We start from the raw sequence: 23,523 nt of genomic DNA, 5'->3' as shown, positions 1-23,523 counted from the left end.
TTGTTAAACCACTGCATGTTCCCAGCATTCCTCTATGTCGTCATTGCAGCGAAGGACAATCGATCACAGAGAAAGGCGCTCATCCAACCAGTCAATCACACACATATTAGTAGCGAAAATAGTTGATCAAAAATTGGTAATAAACATGAACTTATCATTATACTTATTCAAACTACGATCTAACCGATCTTAATCATTATGCCGAAAGTATCAACCTATATCTAAATAAACAATTCTTAGGTATTGATATTTACCCAAATGGTTGATTCTTGATTGATCAAAATTCCTATCTCCAAATTCTTAATTAACAAATCCACTGCTTGCATAACCTCAAAATTCTCAGACCAAATTATCAGATTTTATCAAACCCTACAAATTAAAATACCTAAAAGATTTAACAATCCATACCTCAAAGCGTTGCAGTCCTCTTTATGAGTCCATAAAAATCTTCAATCACAACTGATCAATCTTCTCAAAGAGGTTAAAAGAAAATCATTATATCCAAAAATCTTCTAAGACTGTCATATTCCTTGAACTTTTGTTCCTTTGATTCTCTACATAGGTACTATGACCTTTTTCTTATCCTGCATAAATACTATTATCCTCATAGGTCAATGGATTCAGCCTTAACCTCAATCCAATTCAATTATGCCATTGATCAATCCTCAAATATGATAATTAGAGCATTTCTCAATCTTAAGATCTTCCGAAAGATTCATCTTATCATATGGATTATCTTATCCTCTAGAAAACTCCAAACATTCCTCAATTAATAAATTCTAACTTCACTAAAGTTATAAGATCATAATAATATAATTGCTCCAAAATCATCAATTTACTAAATCAACTTATTTCTTATATGTCCTTAAAACACATGAATCGGCATCTATAGATTAAGTATCCATCCTCAAAAGATACCAGATTCAAAATCATAGATATCTTTGTTTACATCCTCGAGTAAATCAAGTAATCTCAAAACTTCAATATTTATTCTAAGCACATAAAATATCTATGTGATGCTCAATACATTTATTGACTTAATATCCATAAATCTGCCAAGATATTAAGCATCCAAATTTCTATAATCTATATCTCTAAAAGCATTTCATAAATCATGACTATACCTCAAAATATGATAGTTATCAATACCTAACAATCCAAAACAAGTTGGTCTATAACCGATGCAATTTGCTATTCCTCAAGAAAGATTGTACAACTTAACACTTAAGTAAACAGGTCTTGAAAACCTATTATACTTTGATACTGATCATAACTTACTCCTTAGTATTGATTCCAACTTAGAGATTTCAACCTTAATAAGATCAATCCTAGGGTTCACAAAGTCATTCTGCTATGATGTAAAATCCTATCCGCTCCCTAGATCTTATAGAAGTTAGACTCTAAAAGATCCACTCCTACAGTCCATAGAGCAAAATGCTCTGATACCATGCTGTCACGCCCCCATTTTGGGATATAAGGGAAAACGTGAGTTTAAGTGCTAAAAACAAACATTATAAATGAAAGCGTGCATTTACAACTAAAAATTTAAAATTTCTACTCTCTTAAACCTTTCTATTTATAAATCTATACAATATCATGAACTCCAAAAGGAACAAATCGTACTATACAATACTAGGGTTTGGCTGGTTCATCACGAACTATCGCTCTCAGCGAGGTCTACGCCCTTACAAGAAAAAGTCTTCGTCTTACGGTTGTCATCTGGAGAGGGGTGGAGGAAGAAGGGGTGAGTTCGACAACTCAGTAAGGAAAATACAACACCAGGGGAAATAAAACATGCTATAAACCTTTATGCCATAATCTTTAATCATGCATAATGATAGATTTATTCTACTCACTGATAAGAAAATAATTTCACATATAAGGAATTGCATAATGTAAAGTGATTTATAACCTAAACCAGTTGTATGTTGATTTTAATTTATTTTAGATGATTTAAGTGTTTTTAAAATATATTAAGATTTATAATGATGTTTAGAAATATGAATATGATATGTGATTTTCGACTGAGTATAAGTTGGAGATTCAAGTTATGAAAAATTGTCTGAGAAGTGTTATGCTAGGCTGTTTATGTTTTATAAGAAAACACATATTAAAGCATGATTCATAACATGATATGTATTGTTTTAGGACAGATGGCATAGCATATGAACAATTTAATAGAATTTGTAGAATATGAATAATGATATAAGAATGACAGTTTATAAATGAGAATGACAGTTTATTAAGATCCAGTATATTCTTTTTATCAGTTTTCTCTTTAATCCTTTCTCTGTGGTTTAACCCCTTATAGACTCTACACCGCCAATTCCCGTGAGCGGCGCACGTTGGCTTTGTCCAAAGGACCTATAGACTCAGCCTGTCGTCACAGAGAAGAGTCGCCGGGTTGGGGGTCTTCCCTAGGTGAAGGCCAACCTCGGATGGTAGCACACACCGACTTGCGGTATGTTTGCCATGCTACCCTATACGGTACCGACCTAACTGTAGTAGTGCCTCAAGGTTAAACAATTACTGCACATAAACGTTTTCTGTAATACTGTAGGCTCTGCTTTATCTGTAAACTTTATTTCAAAACTGTAAGAGCCGCTTTTATAACTGTAGTCATGTGCAGAATTTAACTTTAGATTCTCTTTCCTTTCAAAACTGTATTCATAAATAGAGTCATTTATTTTGGAATGCTCTATAGTCATAACTTTCAAATGCTCTCTTTTTCATTATTGCATATTTCACAACTTTGAAATGCTCTTAATTATGACTGTAATTATGCATAAATCATAACTTTAAAATATGCTCTTAATCATATCTGTGAGTATGCATAATCCATAATTTTAAAATGCTCATAGTCTTAACTATAATTATGCATAAATCATAATTCTTAAAAATGCTCTTAACCAAAACTGTGATTTATGCTCAAAATTCTTAAACAATATCATATGAGTAATAAAGCTTGGCATTAAAAATCGCATGAGCAACACTTTGTAAAATTCCCCAACACTTTTTCAAAAGATTTATAATAAAATCTTGTTGGGGTTTTTCGGTGTTGTATCCCCTTACCTGGACTTTCCATTAGCGTCAGAATCGACCTTTTACCTAGATCAAGCACAAGGATGGATTTAGCGGAGCGTTCTGAAATTTCAGTTTTAATACTTAAATTAATTTATCCTATATATATATATTTATAATTTAACAATACCACTTAATAGAATAAAACATCAATATTCTAGAATTTCACTACAACTCAACCGGCCTAAACCACGAAAAATCCCTCCAAAAACATAAACTCCCTCGTGTCCACTAATTATTAATCCCACTCGCTACTGGCCAAAACAGAGGAAGAACACGGTTACAGAATACCCAAACAGTGAACACCTGAAATCAGTCCACAATCCAAATCCCTACCCACAAATAGATAAAGAATCATCCAACCGAATATTCCAACAGTTTGTAAACTAAAACCCATTTTATATTTTCACAACCCAATTCCAGAGTTAACCACTTCAAACACACGCAATCGGCTAAACAAGACCCTATAAAACACACTCACTGCCAGTTAAGAACAGGGATCACGAATCCATCTATCCCAACAATTCCAACAAGAAATCAAGCTTCCAAACCATACATATTCAACCCAAAATTAATAGTAATCCCAATCCCATAAAATCATCAACCACTCAAAAAAATCAACAAGATTAAACCAATAATTAATCTAGTATTACAAAACCACTTACTTTGGGGATTTCTCATAAATCCACCAGAAAACCATGCTGAAACAACCGGAAATCAGTTCTGGAAGTCGCCGGAAAACGCCATGGAGGACCGGGTTCTGGGTCTGTCGGATTTGGGGTCACTGGGCTTCGGGTCTTCGGGTCACGGGGTTAGGCCGGAAAACACCTGAGCCCGCCGGAAATCGGCTTCTGGTTCGCCGGAAGTCCACCTGTACCGCCGGAAAATCACCCCGGACTCCACCACCGAAGGATCGGGCATCAGAGCTCTCGGGTCTGGCGGGTTGCGGTTACTCGGGTCCTCCACGATCGGCCGGAAATCGGCCTGGGCTCCACCGGAAACGCACTGCCACGCCGGTCTTTGGTTCTGACCACCGGGATCGCACACCTGGGTCGTCGGGTCACAGCCTCTTCCCGCTTCGTCTCTCTTCCACTCAATCTCTCTCTCGGGTTCTCTCTCTATCTCCGTTTCTCCTTCTCTCCCAATCTCTCGGCCTCATCTCTCTGTCTCTATACTCTCACTCTCTCTGCTCGTGTCTTGGGCGGAAGAAAGAAGAAGAAAAAATGAAGAGCAGGAAAGAAGAAGAAAGAAAGAGGAAGGAAGAAGATACGGAAAGAAGAAGAAAAAGAAGAATAATAATAAATGAAAAAGGAGACAACTTGCTGGGCAAGTTTTTCTTTTTTTCTTTTTTTTTTTTTTAACTAAAGTTACTTTTTATCCTAGTTAGATTAACCTAAGTTAATCTTTTTAATAAAAATCTGGTTAACCCATAGTTAACTTTTATCTAGTTAAATTAACTAGAGTTACTCTTTTTAATAAAAAAAAAACTAATTAATAAACATAGGTATTTTTTATTGGTTTTTAAAAAAAAATATGTTGTCTAATAAAAATTTGGGGTATTACACAATTAGTTGAGCTCGTAGAGTGAGGAATCAGTTGTTGGGTGTTGCATCTTACTAGGGGTGCATTCAGATCCTTGATGGTTATTTGGGTTGTGGGGCGGTTGTAGTAGCCTGAGAAATTAATTAATTGGTAATTAATTTTACGGTTCGCCTCTCAATCCCACTCCATAAGGAATAAGACTCTGGTATCTCTATTACTCCTCAAAAACAGAATACTATGCAGCAGAAACATATAATATTCTAACAACAATAATTACAAATACAGCATCTACTGAGAATAATCACATTAACAGAAATCATACTAAACATATCATCAGTATAAAAGATTCAAACTAAACCTTAATAGATAATTGAGCCTCAAATGCTAAACGTACGTACAACATCACCAAAAAGCACTAATTATCATGAGTGGTCTTCAATATCTTGCAATAAGTCCTCAAGCATTAAACAGATCGATATCACTAGGCTAATCAGCCGCATTTGCCTGGAGGTTCAACTCAAATCCGACATCTAAAGGTAGTCACAACTATGAAACAACACATATTTCATAGGTGAAAAAGATACAAGTGTAAGTCTACGACTTAGTAAGTAATAATACACATGGTGCACATGTTATAATTTGGTGAACTGAAATGTTTAAAATATAAATCACATGCACCAATGTAAATTTATAGTTCGTTATTTGATAAAAAGATCATGAATGCAATATAGATAAAGTATATGTAGTAATAAAAGAATCATGTCATAGTTAAACTCCATATAGTCTACTCGAGAAATTAACCCCTTCCCGCAAAGTTGGCGCTATCCCAAGGGACCTGTAATACAATACTAGTTCCTCGTAGATTGTACGCTAGCGTCCATCAATTGTAGCTCGAAAGAGTCCGACCTCGGATGTCCCACACTGCTAATGATGTACGTCTAAAGTGACCACTAATTAAATACTGGGATGTACGTGAAGGCCAAACATAAATAAATAAATAAAAAATAAAAAAATAAAAAATAAAAAAAAAAAAAAAAAAAAAAAAAAAGCGCCTTTGACCATAGCGTTAACCTGTACAGTAAGTCCATGATCGTTATCCCGCACGTCCCAGTGTACCCTGTCATACGATGCAATCATTTTTCACTGTCTTTTATATGCTTGTATTTACAAAGTACATCATTTTCATTTTCCTATTAATTAATCACTAATTTTCACAAAGTAGAGTTCACAATTGTCTAAAAGGTATTTCATGTGAGTTGTAAACATGTAAAAGAGAATATATGAAGGGCATGTATCGAGAGAAGTTAAAAGTGATGTCTCAAACATTGTGGATTCAAAATGTAATTAACTTTAATCGTGCACTTGTTCTACCTCAATTATCACTTCGTGACAAAAAAAGAAAAAGGAGAAACAGCATATAAGAAAGAATTTTGATTCATTAAAGTTATTGATATGGTGTTACAAGAAGGGAATAATGGCAAGCTCTATCTGAACCATCTAATGATTCATTATTGGAAATTACAAATATCATTCTAGTTATTTTCCCACTAGAACTTTTTCTGAAGATAATTAATCACGTTTCTGTCTAGTTGGAAGGCCCTGGCGAGAACATCAGGATTGATTGGAGGATTAGATCCAAAGACTGCATTTGCTATGGTGATGACCCCAGGATTTTGGCTGCTGAGACCGGCAATGGCTACGGCATTGGTATGCCCAGTATTAAACTGGAAGTGAATGAGACCAATTGGGAAGACAAAGACGTCTCCAGCGTTAAGAACTTTGGTGAAGAGACGGTTATCTGTGTTGGATGTGACAAAGCCAACTAATAGAGTACCCTCTAGGACTACAAGGATCTCGGTTCCACGAGGGTGAATGTGGGGAGGATTTAGGCTGTATGGTGCAAAGTCAATCCAAGCCAAGGATATGCCTAAAGTGTTGAGGCCTAGTATTTTGTCCATATTGAGGAGAGTGACCGTCGATCCAAGTGGATTTGACGTGTCTCTGGGAATGTTTAGTCCGGAGAAGAAGAAATCATTGGTAGAGACAAGCTTGGAGTCCTTGCAGAACTTTCCATTCACAAATACTGCATGGAGAAGGAAAAGCAGGTATATAAAAAGAATCGAGCAAAAATACAGTATTATGGACAAATGCTTCAAATGACTTCATACCTCCAGAAGCATAAAATATGTTTTGAATGATTTCAAAGTGTTGCATAAAATGCTGTATTTGTTTAGTTTTAAGAGAATGTGATTTAGCAAATGCATGATTTTAGCGTGATACAGTAGTGAAATATATACTGGTCAAGCACGGAACATTGAGCATGTAGTATAGAGCATACATACCAGCAGTATCAGTATATCAGCAGCATAACAGTATTAGCAGTATCAGTATCAGTATCAGTAGCATAACAGTATCAGTACCAGCAGCATAACAGTATCAGTATCAGCAGCATTTTTAGCCCCAGTTCATGCATAACATATATAACATTGTTTTATGAGTGATGTTTTTATTCTATGAGTAATTTTGCTAGACGTATTGGTATGCATAAGAGTCTTCATGAAAGATCTTATGTATATTTTTATCGGATGGTCACATGTGTTAATAGCATACATTGAACTTGAAAGTACATGGATACATGACTGCCCAAGTGCGAGTAATGGCATGTCTATGAGTAGGAAGGTTGACTGTTCTTGTTCATCAGGAAAGACGTGTTAGCATGATTGAGTTTAACTCTGGTGCTCTCATGATCTACTGCAGTCAAGGCACGAAGCTGGAATACGATTAGAGATGGTGTTGCGAGTGTTTTGTTGAAGGATGTTATCCTAGTATAGAAAAGTAAGATGCCATGTTCTTTGCTTAAGACTTATGTGTATACGTGATATCTGTGATGGAGTGATCGTGTGCACATATGTCTGAGCGACCAATGAAAAGTATTATCATAGAGGGGTCTGTATGTGGAAACTTCCAAGGAGGGATGACTGGAACTTCTACATATTTTCCCAGCTATTTAGTATATTTTAAATGTTTTTTGAATAGTCGGTGTTTGCTACATTAGCTGTTAGTAAATTGTGGCTAATATAGTGTTTGCACGACTAAAAATAAAATAGAGGTTGGTTCTTTGTGAAAACTCAGTTAGTCTTATACCACTGAGGTCTTAGTATGTTTCATGCTAAGGCGGTGAACTCATTCTTTCACCTATGTGGATGTGGATACCACCATAACTGTGTAGATAATGTTTCTTTGGCTGCAGGTACTTCGATATAGTCGATGGGTCGGTAGCAGTGTGCTTGGGATATTGTGACTGAAGCTCACCGCGACGATTGTAATTGTCGGACCACGGGTTGTCCACTGTTTTATAGGTTTGGTATTGCTTGTGACGTTTGTGTCACATATTCTTTGTAAAGCCATAGTTGTTTTGTAAATAATGTGTTAATAAGACTCATACAGATAGACGTTAAATGACTCTTTGATGTAATTAATTTGTGATAGATGTACAAGTTGTAATTTCCGCTATTCAGATTTATGTTTTCCGCTGCATAGATAGATATATGTCATACTATGATTATCAGGTACATGTTATGGGGCATGTGCCATATGTTGGCTGTCGCTACGTGCCACTGCGATGACTCGTTTTTACGTTTTGTAAAAAAAAAAAAAAAAACGGGTCGTCACATCCACCAACCAAGACCTTGAGGATAGGCCGTGGCCCTCACGCGCGGGTCCATGGAGTAACCTCCCTGGCACGTGATGGCCACGCGCCGAGCAGGACAAACTGATGCGGCCATGGCTTGGGGCTACGCGATCGGAAGACGCCGGCGACCACCATGAAGAGGCACGTGTCTTGTACAACCCAGCCGAAGAGAATAGATCTGGCTCCAAAGAAACAACCAAGAAAAGTACTGCCAGACGCTTCGCCGGAGACACACCAGAGAACGCCGCTCCCAATCACAACCACCATGTAAATTCATCTGCCAGGATCTAATAGAAAGAGCAAAGAAAAAGAGAAAAGAAAAAGCAACATATATAAACCACCATAGCCATGAGAGGGCTAGGGGAAAAATAACCACCACCGGTAGAAGATCTACCGGGGGGAACAAATCTCCACATCCTTAATGGCTGGGAGAGATCTAACCTCCATTGGTTCACACTAGTGAGGGACAAAAACACTCCATAGCCCAAAAATCTAGGAGGTAACCACCGCCGGGAGGAGCGAGACGTAAAGCCTCCCTCCCTCGGCGAAAATATTCAAAGAAGCCAACTCTCTCTAAAGGGGAGAGAGAGAGAGAGAGAGCTAAAGACAGACAGACATAGAGAGAGAGACAGAGAGAGTCCCATGGGTTCTAAATGCAAGTTTGATTTAGTTTTGAAAAATTAAAATATATATATATATCAAAAGCCTAATTTTTGACCCTTTGTTGTTACTGTAATTTGGTCTATTATTGGTATGTTGCTGATCCAAACCCATTTTTGACACATTGTAGGCTCATTTTTCAGCCTATGTGATATTCTTTAAAACCCAGGCTTGTTTAAGGTCCATATTAGGCTTCAGTTCAGCCCTTTATTGGCTCTCATTGTGGCCTTTTGTTGGCGTGATTTCCTCAACCATTTTGATATTATTGAAAACTCAGGCTCATTTAAGTCTCATACTAGGCCTCATTTCAGCTATTTGTTAGCTCTCATTTTAGCCCATAATTGGCCCATTTTGTTTTGCCTATTGTTATTAAAGGCTCATCTTTGATCATTGTCGCCAACCGCCTTCAATCACCATTGCAGGCCGCCATCAACTCTAGCAAGTTTCCGGTCTTTGCCACCACCTAGCTGCCATCTCCAAAAAAAATAATAATAAAATAAAAAATAAAAAATAAACTCAAAGTTTTAGAATCTTACGCATAAAACTTGAGGGGAATGTTAGAGTATATTATGAGATTTGATTTAAGAAATTTATTGGAATTGATAGTAATTTCCTACAATTAGATTTGATGGTAATCAAATCAATCGGATTTGATTACAATTTTTTTTTTTTTTTTTTTAGAAAAAAACAAAAAAAAAATTAAAATGATTTAGAAGTTTATCAAGATTTAATTGAATTTGTAAAGGTATGTACCGACGCCTAATCTTTATTTTATTTTTTTATTTTTTTGTTAAAGAAAGAAGTGTACGGTATTTTAATAATTTTGACAAGATTTAACAGAAATCGTAACGGATGGATAAAATTAAAAAAAGAAAAAAAAAATAGAAGATGAATACATTAAATTGAGAATTGTTAAAATTTAAGAGAATAATTACAATAACCATAACAATTCAGAAGGAGTTAATCCGAGATGGAAGTGGGTACAAAGCACGAACAAGTGGAACCCAGACATGAGACAACAGTGGACTGGCAAGGATTGACAGTTAAGGTAACTAAGGAAAGAGAGGAAATTTATTAAGAGAGGAAACATGGTGTGGGAGAGAGAATAAAGGTAAAGCTGGTTGCTAAGTACTCTAAGGTCATTGGTGAGAAAGTCTTGGCTTTTATATAATTAATGGGTGTCAATCTGGTCGGTTTTGATCAAATTTCTTGAGACAGATCGACCAATTTGGATGGATTTTCAGTTAGGATAGTTAAGTTTTCAGAACCTTTTCTCACCCTGGCCGGCCTTCTTTAGATCAAATGATTTCATCCAAACACATTAGTACGTTGGTCATATTTTTATTATTTACTATAATATTTAGATCAAATGATTAATTTCATTGGTTTCAATTAATTTAATCGTGCACTCGCTCTACCTTAGTTGCCATGCATGTTATGTCGAAAATTAAAAAATTTAAAAAAAAAAAAAAAAAAAAAAAAAAAAACCAAAAAAAAAAAGAAAAAGAAAAAACAAAAGAAGAATAAATAAGTAACCATTGTATTTCAATATAATTGAATACTGCTATGACATTACAAGAATGGAAATATGGCAAACTTTATTCAAACCATCTAACGGTTCATTGTGGCTATTACATACAGTCATTTTCTAACTGAACTGTTTCTGAAGATACTCAACTACATTCTTGTCCAATTGGAAGGCCTTAATGAGAACATCCGGATTGATAGGAGGATTGGATCCAAACACATTATCTGCTATAGTGATGAGCCCAGGATTCTGGCTGCCGAGAAAGGCAAAAGCAACAGCATTGGTATTTCCTACATTAAATTCGAAGTGAATGAGACCAATTGGGAAAGCGAAGACATCTCCCGCGTGTAGAGTTTTGGTGATGAGGCGGTTATCTGGGTTGGATGTGATGAAGCCAACGTACAAACTACCCTCTAAGACTACTAAAATCTCGCTAGCACGAGGATGAATGTGGGGTGGAATTAGGCCATACGGTGCAAAGTCTAAGCGAGCTAAGGATACACCTAGTGTATTGAGGCCAAATATTTTGTCCACAGTCAAAAGAGTGACATTCGACCCGAGTTGATTTGCAGTGCTCCTAGGAGTGTTTAGCCCCAAGAAAAAGAAATCATTGGCATTGGCAAGCTTTGGGTCCTTGCAGAACTTTCCATTCACAAATACTGCACAGAGAAAAGTTTGTTAATGTCACGCTAGATACTAGCAGAATTACATTGATATGTAGATCCCATAGATGAGATAAAACAATCCAGATGCATCAAAAGAACATAATACTAATAAGAAGAAGAAGAAGAAGAAGAATGTGTACATACCAGCATCGGTGGAAGTGTTAACTGCGACGCAAAAGTCTTGCAGAGGAGCAGGGTCATAGGCAGAGGCAAGGGAGCATGCCAAAGCCACGAGTGCCAAAGCTACAAGGTGATTAGGAACCCCTTTCATCCTTATTTGTGGTTATGATCTTTTGCTTCTGTATTTGCTGAATTCTTGCTTTTGTGAGGAGTGAGAGATATGTTGCATGGGAGCATGTCTATTTATAGCGGAGAGTCAATGAACCGGTCTATATATATTTTTCACTAGATGAAGCCTCGAAGACTTTGTACGTAAGTTACCCATTTTTTATTTAGAGGGTGAACCGGCCGTTATTAATTTAACCAGTTAATTTGCACATATATATTAGAAATATATGCAGCCAGATCCGACCACTTCAAATAATGGAATATTGGTTTCTCCAAGCCGGCCGCCAAAGCCTTAAAGTGAAGGTATACTTGACCCTGTCCCATTAAATTATATACGAAGCTGCGAAATGCATGTTTGCTTGTATGCCATGATCACTTTTAATTACGATCGAGCACTTAATCATGCATGTTTCGAGTCGTGAAATTATTAAATGATTTTATGCATTAATTCCAGGAAAATGTAGATGTTGAAACAGCTAGCGTGAAATCCTCAAGTCAAATGATTTGATCTTATCTCTGATAATTAAGCTTATAATCTTTTGCTCTTCTAGAAAAAGCTCTCCTACGTACATAACACCTAATCAAATAAGTGTTCCTTTATTTCCCAATATATCATTGCAATGTAGTGTAGAAGATGAGGTTTAATTTCGAAAGCCATTGCGCGTCGGAACAAATTTCATAACAACGTTCGAAAAAGCCCTTGATATTTTTATTATATTTAAATTTTAAAAATATTTTCGACCAAACATCATGGGAAAGAATTGTAATCATATATCATATTATATCATTTATATGTATATGAATTAAATACGTTTGAACCACTTGTGGTTTAACTCCTCTTATTTATTTATTTGTTTTTTTGTTTTTTTCGGCCCATGTAGTTCATTTTGTATTGTAGATGGTACCTCGTTTATGACTAAAGATTGAGATGGTACTTTCATTCAACTTCCGTCTAAAAATTGACGGAAATCCATGTCAACACCTTTAAGAAGCTAACACGCGTCTTATGCCTAAAAAAAATATTAAAAATAATAAAAACTTCAAAAAAAAAAAAGCTTTAAAAATTAAAAAATAAAAAATGAAAAAAATAAAAAATAAAAATAGGAGGGTTGCCTAAGCCATGCACCCCCATGGCCCTTGATGAGCCACCCCCAAAGAGTAAAATCGGGGTGGCTGAAACCACCCCTGTGTGGCCTGAGACTGGGTTTGGCCACCCTAGACCAGGTGGTCAGGGGGTGGTCAAACCACCCCTATGGCTCTTGGAGGTGATTCGGCCACCCCCAAGGACCAAACCCTTAACCCCCCCTCCCCCCTTCTTTTTTTTTTTTTTCTTGTTTTTTTTTTTTTTTGCTCTCTCTCTCTCTCTCTCTAGCCTTGTGGGGTGGGTAAACAACTCTCAGGCCAAATGGGGAAGGCTTGAGGCTCTTGGGGGTAGCCGAAACCACCCCCATTTTCTCTTTGGGGTGGTAAACCAGCCACCTCCTAATTTTATTTTTTTTCAATTTTTTAAAGCTTTCAATTTTTTTAAAATTTTTATTATTTTCAAATCTTTATTTTTTTAATTTTTAATTAGGCATATTACACATGTCAGCTTCTTTGAAGTGTTAACGTGTACTTCCGTTAATTTTTGAACGAAAATTTGAACGGAGGTACCATCTCCGTCTTTCGCCATAACCAAAGTACCATCTGCGATACGAAATAAATTACTGAGAACAAAAAGTAAAAGTGTTAAACAACAGGGGGCAAAAACATATTTAACCATATATATATATAAACCGAATCCTTCTTTAGAGTAGCCTAAAATTGCGACACGTAGCGTAAAGCCATAATTTTTAGTTGCTAAACGGGTCCTTTTAAGTACTCAACTTCCTTTAGCAAAAAATGAAGCATGAATTGTATTTTTTTTAAGTCGTTTAATAAAAAAACAAAAAGTATCACGCGCGTGAATTACTCACATCCTTTTAAAAAGGATCAGATTCACGTCGTTTGAACTGTTTAAAACGACGCCATTTAAGACAACTTTTATATTAACGTCGTTTACAGTTAGAAACGACGTGAACCCATTTTTCATAACTCTCTCTCTCTCTCTCTCAGGAATTCTGCTTGCCTCCAACGAAGCAGCTTCTCTCCATTTTCAATCGATTAGGTGCATTAATGTTTACTCAGTTTTTCACTCAATATTCTTTTTGTTTGTCCTTCCCTATAGATGTGCTGAGAATGAGTTGTAAGAGTCCGGAATGACTAGTGTTAGAGATAGACATGAACTCTCTGTATTTACTTTCTTATCTTTAATAAGTGCTTGTTTGGCAGAGAGTTTTAAACTTATTTTGATTAATGTTCTCTTGGGTTATATTATTTATTCTTGGCATTTCTTGTAATTTTCTGTGCCTTTGAGTCCAGTTAGTTAACTAGCCCAACCCTAGGTTTTGCATGGTACATTAACTCTCTAGATTATCACAATTTAGAGTCATATATATATATATATATATATATATATATATATGACGATGCTTGATTATAAAGTCAACTAGTAATGGTGGATTATAATTCCTTTTCTACTATTCAAGATGCTTGATTTAAAGTTAACTAGTAATGGTGCATTCATAAATAGTGATACGTATAATTAGCAAGCATTAATTGCCACAAGATGATTATTGTAGTATATTTCAGATGAAGTACACATTGAGTCGTTGGTGTATATGGAGAGGAAATTTTAATTAGGACAGTCTTGTTAAGGCAAAGTGTATAAGATGAGCGTTAGAAAGCCATTGCACGTTACAACAAATTTCATATTATCATTTGAAAAAGCTACAAATATACTCATTATTATTAAATTTCAAAAATATTTTCGACTAAACATTTTTGAAAAGAATTGTGAAAAATAATATCATTCCGCTTTGGGTTTGGATTTTCTAGAGCCTCACCAGGGACAGAGAAGTCCGATCCACTCATGTAGGCCAATAAAACAACCAATAACCAAAGCAAACTCAATATATAGAAGTCCCATATTGTTTTCTCCTTCTCCAACCAAAGCGAACGTACAACTAACATGATTAGCTCTCTTTGAAATACTACAATTAGACAAACTCAATATATGCCGAGTGAGGAGAAGTCCTCCAACGTACCATCCTGATTCGCCACGCTGTGTCAACGTTGCCTGTGACACATGGCCAGTAGCTAGTTAGCCACGTGGATGATCCCATCCAAGTGGCTAACTGCAAGTGAAAAAAAAATAAAAATAAAAAATAAAAAAATAAAAATTGTAGTGTGAACACGTCTCTCCACCAACTAGTAACCTAAGACTGCATATATACAATCGCTTTTTAGGCGCATGCTGCTTTAAAAAAGGTGGCAAAATATTCTTCAACAACAAGAATTAATGGAAGAAGCCCATCCAGGTAATTGATTGTTTTCCTTTTAATAGTTTATCCTAAAAAATACTTCGTTAGCAATTGTCTATTTATTTTCATTAAAATATCGCTAAAAACTGTGACTACTTTGTCCATAAAAAGGGCAATAAATTTTTTTCTGACATCTCAATTTCAGGAGGGTTATGTACGTAATGTTTCCACTTTAAGTAATTTTCTAGGTACGATTCTCATGTTTGACTTTGAACTATATATATAAGATTGATCGAGTTGGTTTCACTAATTTCAATTCGATCAAATCTTACTACTTCAAATTTTATTTTAGTTAATACTTGGTATTGTATTCGATCTTGAGGAAATTATTATACTAATAAATACGTTTTTATTACACTAAATTCAGCTCTGGTGCTTTTTCCAATTGAGCTTTGGTCAATGGATTGGTATCCTGGAATTTTTCCACATGACAGCAAAGACTTCAAGTTTATTTTATTTCTATTTGCTTTACAAAAATAAAAGAAAAAGTTTACAAATTTTGGATTAAGATGAAATTTCAGCAAAATGTTTATTGATGAATGCTCTTTTCTAAGTGACTATTTGTTTAAGCTTTTGCTAATCAGAGAGTTTGGATCGATCGAGGTGACAAATCATGTCTTTTTTGAGATTTGATGTAAGCCCTTTATCAGATGCGTTAATTAAAATGTTTTTTATTCATATATTTAAATTAGCTTTAATTTACTTGATGCTTACATACCTCTCTTGATATTCTTAATTAATAGCTTTTATTTTGTGTCAACTTTTGTCTTTCAGTTTGTCTGTTAGCGATCATATGATATTTGAAAAGCTTTTTAAATTTGTGAATCAAAGCGACAGTTTTATTAAGATATATTACCAAAAAAAAAAAAAAAATTATAAAAGATTAAATTATAGTAAATAATTTAAATTATTATAATATTAAGTATTCTTAAAATTAAATTATAATAATAAAAAATATACGCATATAGTGAGGGATATAAGCTAGTAATTAAAGATTATGTAAAGATATTAAACCTGCTATTAGTTACCTTTTGAATCCGCTCTCGCTTCTTTTTTATTATTCATTTATTTCAATGTTTATTAGTTTACTTTTTTAGAAAAGAGGAAGCAAAGGGCATGTATCGAAAGACGTTATATAGAAGTGATATCTCAAACGCTTTGTGGATTCAAAATGTTATTAAGAATTCTTTTTCTTTTTTTTTTTCTTTTAAAGTAAAAAATGTTGTTAAGATTAATTGTGCACTTTTACTACTTTAGTTACCACGCATGCTACGTCTAAAAATAAAAAAGAACAGAAAAGATCGAATATGAGTGTGCATAAGCAACCATTTTATTTCATTATAATTATATATTATTACGATGTTACAACAAGGAAAACATGTCAAACTTATTCAAATCATCAAACGGATCATTATCGCTATTACATATATATAATTCTCTAAGTACTGAATTTTTTCTGAAGAGACTCAACCACATTCTTGTCCAATTGGAAGGCCTTGGTGAGAACATCCGGATTGATAGGAGGATTGGATCCAAAAACATTCTTTGCTATGACAATGAGCCCAGGATTCTGGCTTCCGAGACCAGCAAAAGCAACAGCATTGGTCTTTCCTACATTAAACTGGAAGTGAATGAGACCAATTGGGAAGACGAATACGTCTCCTGCGTTTAGAGTTTTGGTGATGAGACGGTTATCCGGGTTGGATGTGACAAAGCCAACTAACAGAGTACCTTCTAAAACTACTAAAATCTCTGTGGCACGAGGATGAGTATGGGGTGGATTTAGGCCGTATGGTGCAAAGTCTATACGAGCTAAGGATATACCTAGTGTATTGAGGCCAAATATTTTGTCCACATTCAAAAGAGTGACATTCGACCCGAGCTGATTTGCAGTGCTCCTAGGAATGTTTAGTCCTTGAAAGAAGAAATCATTGGCATTGACAAGTTTTGGATCCTTGCAGAACTTTCCATTCACAAATACTGCACAAAAGAAATCCAGATTCTTCAAATGACTCCAAAAGAACATAATAATAATAATAAGAAGAAGAAGAAGCCAAGAAGAAGAATTTGTACATACCAGCCTCGGTGGAAGTGTTAACTGCAACACAAAAGTCTTGCAGAGGAGCAGGGTCAAAGGCAGAGGCAAGCTGGGAGCATGCCAAAGCCATGAGTGCCAAAGCTACGAGGTAATTAGGAAACCCTTTCATCGTTACAAGCTTCTGTATTTGCTGAATTCTTGGTTATGTGAGGAGTGTGAGATGTTAACGTTGCGTGGGAACATCTCTATTTATAGCGTGGAGTCAGTGAACCGGTCTATGTTTTTCACTAGATGGAGCCTCTAAGACTTGGTAAGCTATCGATTATTTATTAGAAATGCGCCAAATCCGACCACTTCCATTAATGGAATATTGGAATTAATATTGACCCATTAAAATATTAAGGTGGGAAATGTTTGCTTGTAAGCCATGACTTTTGATTACGAGCAATTAATTAATCATGTTTCGAGTTGTGAAATTATTTAATGATTTTATGCATTCAAGGAAAATGTGGATGTTCAAACAGCGTGAAACGCTCCAAGTCAAATGATTTGATCTTATCTCGTGAAGCATTCTTCTTTTGCTCTGCTAGAAAAACCTTTCCTAGATAACAACTATATATGTACCATGCTAAGGCATTTGCTATATTCTTGTTTACTCCTTTTTGTTTTTTTCTCTTCCATTACTAGTGGTTTGTAGGTATTTGGGGGAAATAAATTCATGCAATTTAATATTTCTGGTGTTTTTCATTTACAACAACAGATCTAACTATCTTTGATCCAAAAAAAAAGAAAAAAAAAAAAAAGAAGAAGAAGAAGATCAAATTCTGATCGAAGATTTTACTGTTCAGACGTGAAGTCCATTATTTATATCTTAGCTGTAGCCTTTCCTTTCAAGGAATTAGAAAACAAAGCCACGTTGGAATAGAACATTTTGAAACAAATTGCTCTTTGTCCTCTCAATCTACCACTTAATTCATATGTTATGTCCATACCAAATTTCAAAATGCACTGTTAATTAGTATAGTGACCACACCTTGTTCGCCAAAAAGAAAAACTACAAGAAAGTAAAGAGCGTAGAGGGGGTTCGTTGGGATTGTATCTAGTGAGACCACTCTGACGCTCAAGTTAGTTGAATATATGGAGAGGGAATTTTAGCAGAGTTCAAGTAAGGCAAATAGGCGGACTTGAGTGAATATTATTTCTTTCTTTATATTAGACATCATCTTTGTCCTTCCTTTTTAGGGTTTTAGGGATTCTTACCAATAAGTTGTTATTGAAGTGGATATTTCCTCTCAAAATTTGTTTGAAATTGGCATATGGCGTGGGCAAGCAGTTAGGTGAGCTGGCAAAATGAGGAATCATTTTTTGGGCACTACATCTTCGCAAGGGTCCACTCAAATCTTTGATGGTTATTTGGGTTGTGGCCCGATAGACATTCTAGGCTTTTCTGTTGTGCCTGCTAGGAGCACGTTCGTAACTGAGCCCTCTAGTAGTCTCCCAATTTCCTTAAGGCTTAAGCGATTGGGCTGATAGTCGTTTATGGGAACTTTGTCTATAGGGTTGTTGGTAGCCGGGCACTCTAGTAGCCCCCCTATTCTCTTGTGCAATTAGGTTGATAGTCGTTTATGGGAATTTTGTCTATAAGGTCATTAGTAACCGGGCCCTCCAATAGTTCCCCAATTCCCTTAAACTACTGAGCTGATAATTAATCATAGGGATACTCTTCTAATGGGCCAGCATGACTTTGATTAGTTTGTCAAAAGTCGTGATTGTTTAAGCCATCCAAACAAGTTGTGATTGGTACTCCATCCAGACAAAGGAGTACGCGGAGAAGTTATTTATATCAATGCCGACCGCATCACAAAAGACTTTTCCATCGAGATATCAAAAGTCTATACCCCTAGATTCCATAAATCCTATTATCACTACAAAAAATCACACAATTGGACGCGTGTCTACAGTACCGGTTACTGTAGACACGCATCCAATTTGACATGTGTCTTATGAGACACGTGTCTAATTGTACCATCTTCACAATTGGACGCGTGTATTTAATACTTGTGTCCAATTGGACACGTGTATTATTACACGTATCCATTTGGACGCGTGTAAAAATACACGCGTCCAATTGGACGTGTGTATTTAATACACGTGTCCAATTGGATGCGTGTATTAAATACACGCGTCCAATTGGATGCGTGTATTAAATACACGCGTCCAATTGGACACGTTTAATAATACACGTGTCCAATTGGACGCGTGTATTTAATACGCGTGTCCAATTGGACACGTGTATTTTTACACGTGTCAAACTGTTATTTTTTTTCCAAATATATATTAAAAAAAAAAAAAATTGTGTTGTGTTAATTTTTTGAAAAAAAAAAAAAAAAAAAAAAAAAAAATCCTTATCTTATTAACCATACAAATCTGTGAAAATACGGTGTACATAGCTTATACACATAAAATTAGGTTTGAAAGCTATATGCTATATGTAAATTCTATACTTGGAATTTATGGTTCCTTATTTATATGTATATAGTATACTAATAAGTACGTAAACCCTAACCTAATTTACATATTGTACTATATGCATAATTAAACAAATTTGGTGCTATATATAAAATTAAACCAAATAGTTCAAATTAAGGTTTAGTTTTGTACACCATCTACGTTTAGAAACAAAAAAAAAAAATTTAAAACATAACAAAATTTAAAAAATTTTCCTATAATTAATACTATATATAGATATGCATGCATGTAAACGGTTTAGAAACTATATACAGTAACCTTGCTATTTATGGCTATATATAGTAAATGCAATTATTTAAAGGGTTCCGCGCTATATAATGAATTAAATACTTATAGTTTAGTCCCTTATATAGTGCATACATTTAGGGTTTATGGCTATATATAATACATACACTTAGGGTTAGGGTTAGGGTTTATAGCTATATATAGTATATACACTTAGGGTTAGGGTTAGGGTTAGGGTTAAGGTTTATACCTATATATAGTATATATACTTAGGATTATGGTTTATCGATATATATAGTATATACACTTAGGGTTAGGGTTTTAGGGTTTATAGGTATATATAATATATACACTTAGGGCTATGGGTTATAATTTAATTGATTTTACATTTTATGAATAATAATGTCAATATATTTTTCACGTGTCATTATTGTACACTTTTAAATATATATATATTAAATCATTAGCAGTTCAAAATTAGATTGTTCCGATATATATAGTATATATACTTAAACTTAGGATTTATAGTTATATATAGTATATATACTTAGGGTTAGGGTTTATTGATATATATAGTATATACACTTAGGTTTAGGGTTTATAGCTATATATAGTATATATACTTAGGGTTAGGGTTTATCGCTATATATAGTATATACACTTAGGGTTAGGGTTTTAGGGTTTATAGGTATATATAATATATACACTTAGGGCTATGGGTTATAATTTAATTGATTTTACATTTTATGAATAATAATGTCAATATATTTTTCGCGTGTTATTATTGTACACTTTTAAATATATATATTAAATCATGAGCAGTTCAAAATTAGATTGTTCCGATATATATAGTACATCTACTTAAGATTATGATTTATAGCTATATATATAGTACATATACTTAGGGTTTTGGTTTATAGCTATATATATATATATATATAGTATATACTTTTGGACAGAGAATTAGGGTTAGGGTTTATGACTATATATAGTACGTACCCTTAGGATTATAGTTTATAGCTATATATAGTCTATGCACTTAGGGTTAGGGTTTAATTTTATGGTTAGGTTTTAGTTTTTATTTTTTATTTAGGGTTCAATATAGTATATATACTAAGTGTTAGAGTTTAATTTTAGGGTTAGGGTTTAGCTATATGTACGGTACGTACATTTAGGACTGCATGGGTTTGTATTTTTTTTTTTTAATGTGGTTAAATTATATAAATATATATATAATTTTTTCTTAAAATTAAATACAAAAATACAATGGGCGACGTGTATTTTAAATACACGTCGCCCATTGGGGACGTGTATTTAAATACACGTCTCGGATTGGACACGTGTACTCAGTACAAGTGCCCAATTGTTTGGCCAGGACAGCTACGCGGGAGTTCTCCCGCGCGCCACCTGGCCAAATGCCGGCTTATATATATATATATATATCGGAAATGGGTAGCTTCTAAAGGAAGCTACGCATTTCTGATCACTATTCTCTCTCTCCCTCTCTCTCTCACTCTCTCTCTCTCCCTCTCCATCACAGCTGCACCGGCCAGCTCCCGGCCACCATGCATCCGCCCTTCCTGCCGGTGAGACGCCCTCTCTCCACCTCTCTTTGCTCGGTTCTCGGTCTCTCTCTCTCTAATATCTCGCTCCATCTCTCCCTCTCTCTCTACCTTTCTCTCTCTATCTCTTTCTCTCTCTCTCTCTCTCTCTCGCTCTCTCCCTATCTCTCTCTGCCTCTCTCTCTGTATCTCTATGTCTCTCTCTCTCTCTCTCCCTATCCCTCTCTGCCTCCCTCTCTCTCTGTATCTCTACGTCTCTCTCTCTCTCTCTCTCTCTCTCTCTGTGTAATAATGTTAAGTTTGTTTTTTGTATTTTTGTGTTTTTTATTTTTGCTGATAGTATTAATTTGTTCCTCCCAAAAAATGCAGGTACAAAAAATACAAGAATCATATATATTACAGCACAGAGTACAGGATTATGAGTAATTTTCAAAATTTGTTTCCTTCATTTTTTGGCTATAATAAATTTCATATATTTCATTGTATTTGTTTATATATTTTTCTTAATTGTTTATCATTCCAGTATTACCATATATTGTTGTGTCATTTTTTTGGTTTTTCTGTGGTTGGTTATTATGCATGGAAAATATGCATGCGTACAGTTGTATGTTTTTTGGTGATATATTTTACCATTTACAAATTTGTGTTCTTATTATCATTTTCGGCAATTATCATATTTTAGTTTTTGGGAATTCTATAAAACCGAAATATGGCAAAATGACTCAACAAAATGGTCCTCATATACAAAATCACTTTTTTAAAATAAAATTATAGAATTGTTTAAAATAAAATTGAAACAAGTATATCGTACTATTCCTTTTTGGTATTTGCTTAAAAAAAAAAAATTTGAGAAACATAAAATGACCCTAAATAAATAATTTATGAACAAAAACCCTTTAAAAAAAAAAAAAAAAAACCAAGCTCCTTAACCCTAAACCCCTAAAAAAAAAAAAACACCCTAACCATAAACCCTAAATCCTAAACCCTTTACAAAAAGCAAAACCCTAACCCTAAAGCCCAAATCCTATAACAAAACAAAAACTCTAACCCTAACCCTAAACCATTTTTTTAAAAAAAAAACCCTAACACCCTAACCCTAAACACTAAATTCATAACCGTAAAACCCTAACCCTAAGCCCTAAACCCTAAACACGTAACAATAAACCCTTTTTTTAAAAAAAAAAAACAACCTAAACCAATATTTGTTTTTGTTTTTTTTAAAAAGAACCTTAAACTCTTAAAACAAAACAAAAACCCTAACCCTAAAAAAAAGACAAAAACTCTAAACCCTTCAGAAAAAACTAAAACCCTAACCCTAAAAACAAAACAAAAACTCTAAACCCTTAAGAAAAAAACTAAATCCTAACCCTAAACCTTAAACCGTAAACCGTAAACCCTAAAAAAATACGAAAACCCTAAACCTATAACGAAAAAAAAAAAAAAAAAACCCTAACCCTAAACCCTAAACCTATAAGGAAAAAAAAAACACCCTAAACCCATATTTGTTTTTGTTTTTTAAAAAAAGAACCTTAAACCCTTAAAACAAAACAAAAACCCTAACCCCAAACCTTAAACCGTAAACCCTAAACCCTAAACGCCTGGGACGGTACCTCGTGATTCGCAGAGACACCCTTCAGATTTGTAGATATTTTGTGTAATTATTTTTTGTTCGTAAATATTTGCGTAGTTAACGAATACGTTATTAACTATTGGTTTGTGTAATATGATTTTGTACTGTTTTTGGGTAAAATAAATATTGCGTTATTTGTGGTCGGAAATAATAAAACTTGAAAAAAATAAAAATAAAAAATAAATTAACCCAAATAAATTTTGAAAAACAATAAAAAAATTAAATTGAAAAAAAATTCCAAATTGAATTTTTTATTTAATTATTTAATTGTATTTTTAATTTAATTTAAAAATACAATTAAATAATTAAATTAAAAATTTATTTAAATAAAAAATTCAATTTGGAATATTTTTTTAAAAAAAAATCGGTTTGACACGTGTATTGAGATACACGTGTCAAACCGTTTTGACACGAGTATTAGATACACGTGTCAGATTTGACACGTGTATTAAAATACTCGTGTCAAAACGGTTTGACACGTGTATTTTAATACACGTGTCAGATTTGACATGTGTATGAAAATACACGTGTCAAACCGTTTTGACACGAATATTGCAAATACACGTGTCAAACCGTTTGACACGTGTACCTCAATACATGTGTCAAAACGGTTTGACACGTGTATTTTCATACATGTGTCAAATCTGACACGTGTATGCAAATACACGTGTCAAAATGTGCAG

At 34.5% G+C, this 23,523-nt stretch overlaps 3 protein-coding genes and 1 long non-coding RNA gene across 4 annotated transcripts; all 4 read right to left on the bottom strand.

Annotated features, from left to right (window-relative positions):
- Positions 1–1,492: 1,492 nt before the first annotated feature.
- LOC133882567 (uncharacterized) lies at positions 1,493–4,334 on the bottom strand. Its single transcript, XR_009902685.1, has 3 exons — positions 3,747–4,334; positions 3,073–3,108; positions 1,493–1,719 (listed from the first exon to the last, which is right to left on the bottom strand). It is a non-coding gene; the product is annotated as an uncharacterized LOC133882567 (long non-coding RNA).
- A 1,836-nt stretch (positions 4,335–6,170) lies between these two features.
- Positions 6,171–6,837, bottom strand: LOC133881047 (germin-like protein subfamily 1 member 7). The gene is made up of 2 exons (XM_062320011.1): positions 6,792–6,837; positions 6,171–6,706 (listed from the first exon to the last, which is right to left on the bottom strand). Exons 1-2 carry the CDS (start codon positions 6,835–6,837, stop codon positions 6,171–6,173), a joined length of 582 nt encoding a protein of 193 aa, XP_062175995.1.
- A 3,661-nt stretch (positions 6,838–10,498) lies between these two features.
- On the bottom strand, positions 10,499–11,500 carry LOC133882277 (germin-like protein subfamily 1 member 13). Its single transcript, XM_062321406.1, has 2 exons — positions 11,312–11,500; positions 10,499–11,161 (listed from the first exon to the last, which is right to left on the bottom strand). Exons 1-2 carry the CDS (start codon positions 11,436–11,438, stop codon positions 10,623–10,625), a joined length of 666 nt encoding a protein of 221 aa, XP_062177390.1. The 5' UTR covers positions 11,439–11,500; the 3' UTR covers positions 10,499–10,622.
- Positions 11,501–16,164: 4,664 nt separating this feature from the next.
- Positions 16,165–17,114, bottom strand: LOC133882797 (germin-like protein subfamily 1 member 7). The gene is made up of 2 exons (XM_062322018.1): positions 16,934–17,114; positions 16,165–16,836 (listed from the first exon to the last, which is right to left on the bottom strand). Exons 1-2 carry the CDS (start codon positions 17,061–17,063, stop codon positions 16,295–16,297), a joined length of 672 nt encoding a protein of 223 aa, XP_062178002.1. The 5' UTR covers positions 17,064–17,114; the 3' UTR covers positions 16,165–16,294.
- Positions 17,115–23,523: the final 6,409 nt, after the last annotated feature.

This window comes from Alnus glutinosa, chromosome 11, assembly GCF_958979055.1.
Source record: "Alnus glutinosa chromosome 11, dhAlnGlut1.1, whole genome shotgun sequence".
NCBI lineage: Eukaryota > Viridiplantae > Streptophyta > Magnoliopsida > Fagales > Betulaceae > Alnus > Alnus glutinosa.
Note: the sequence above shows the minus strand (reverse complement) of the source record. Positions and strands in the feature narration are given on the sequence as shown.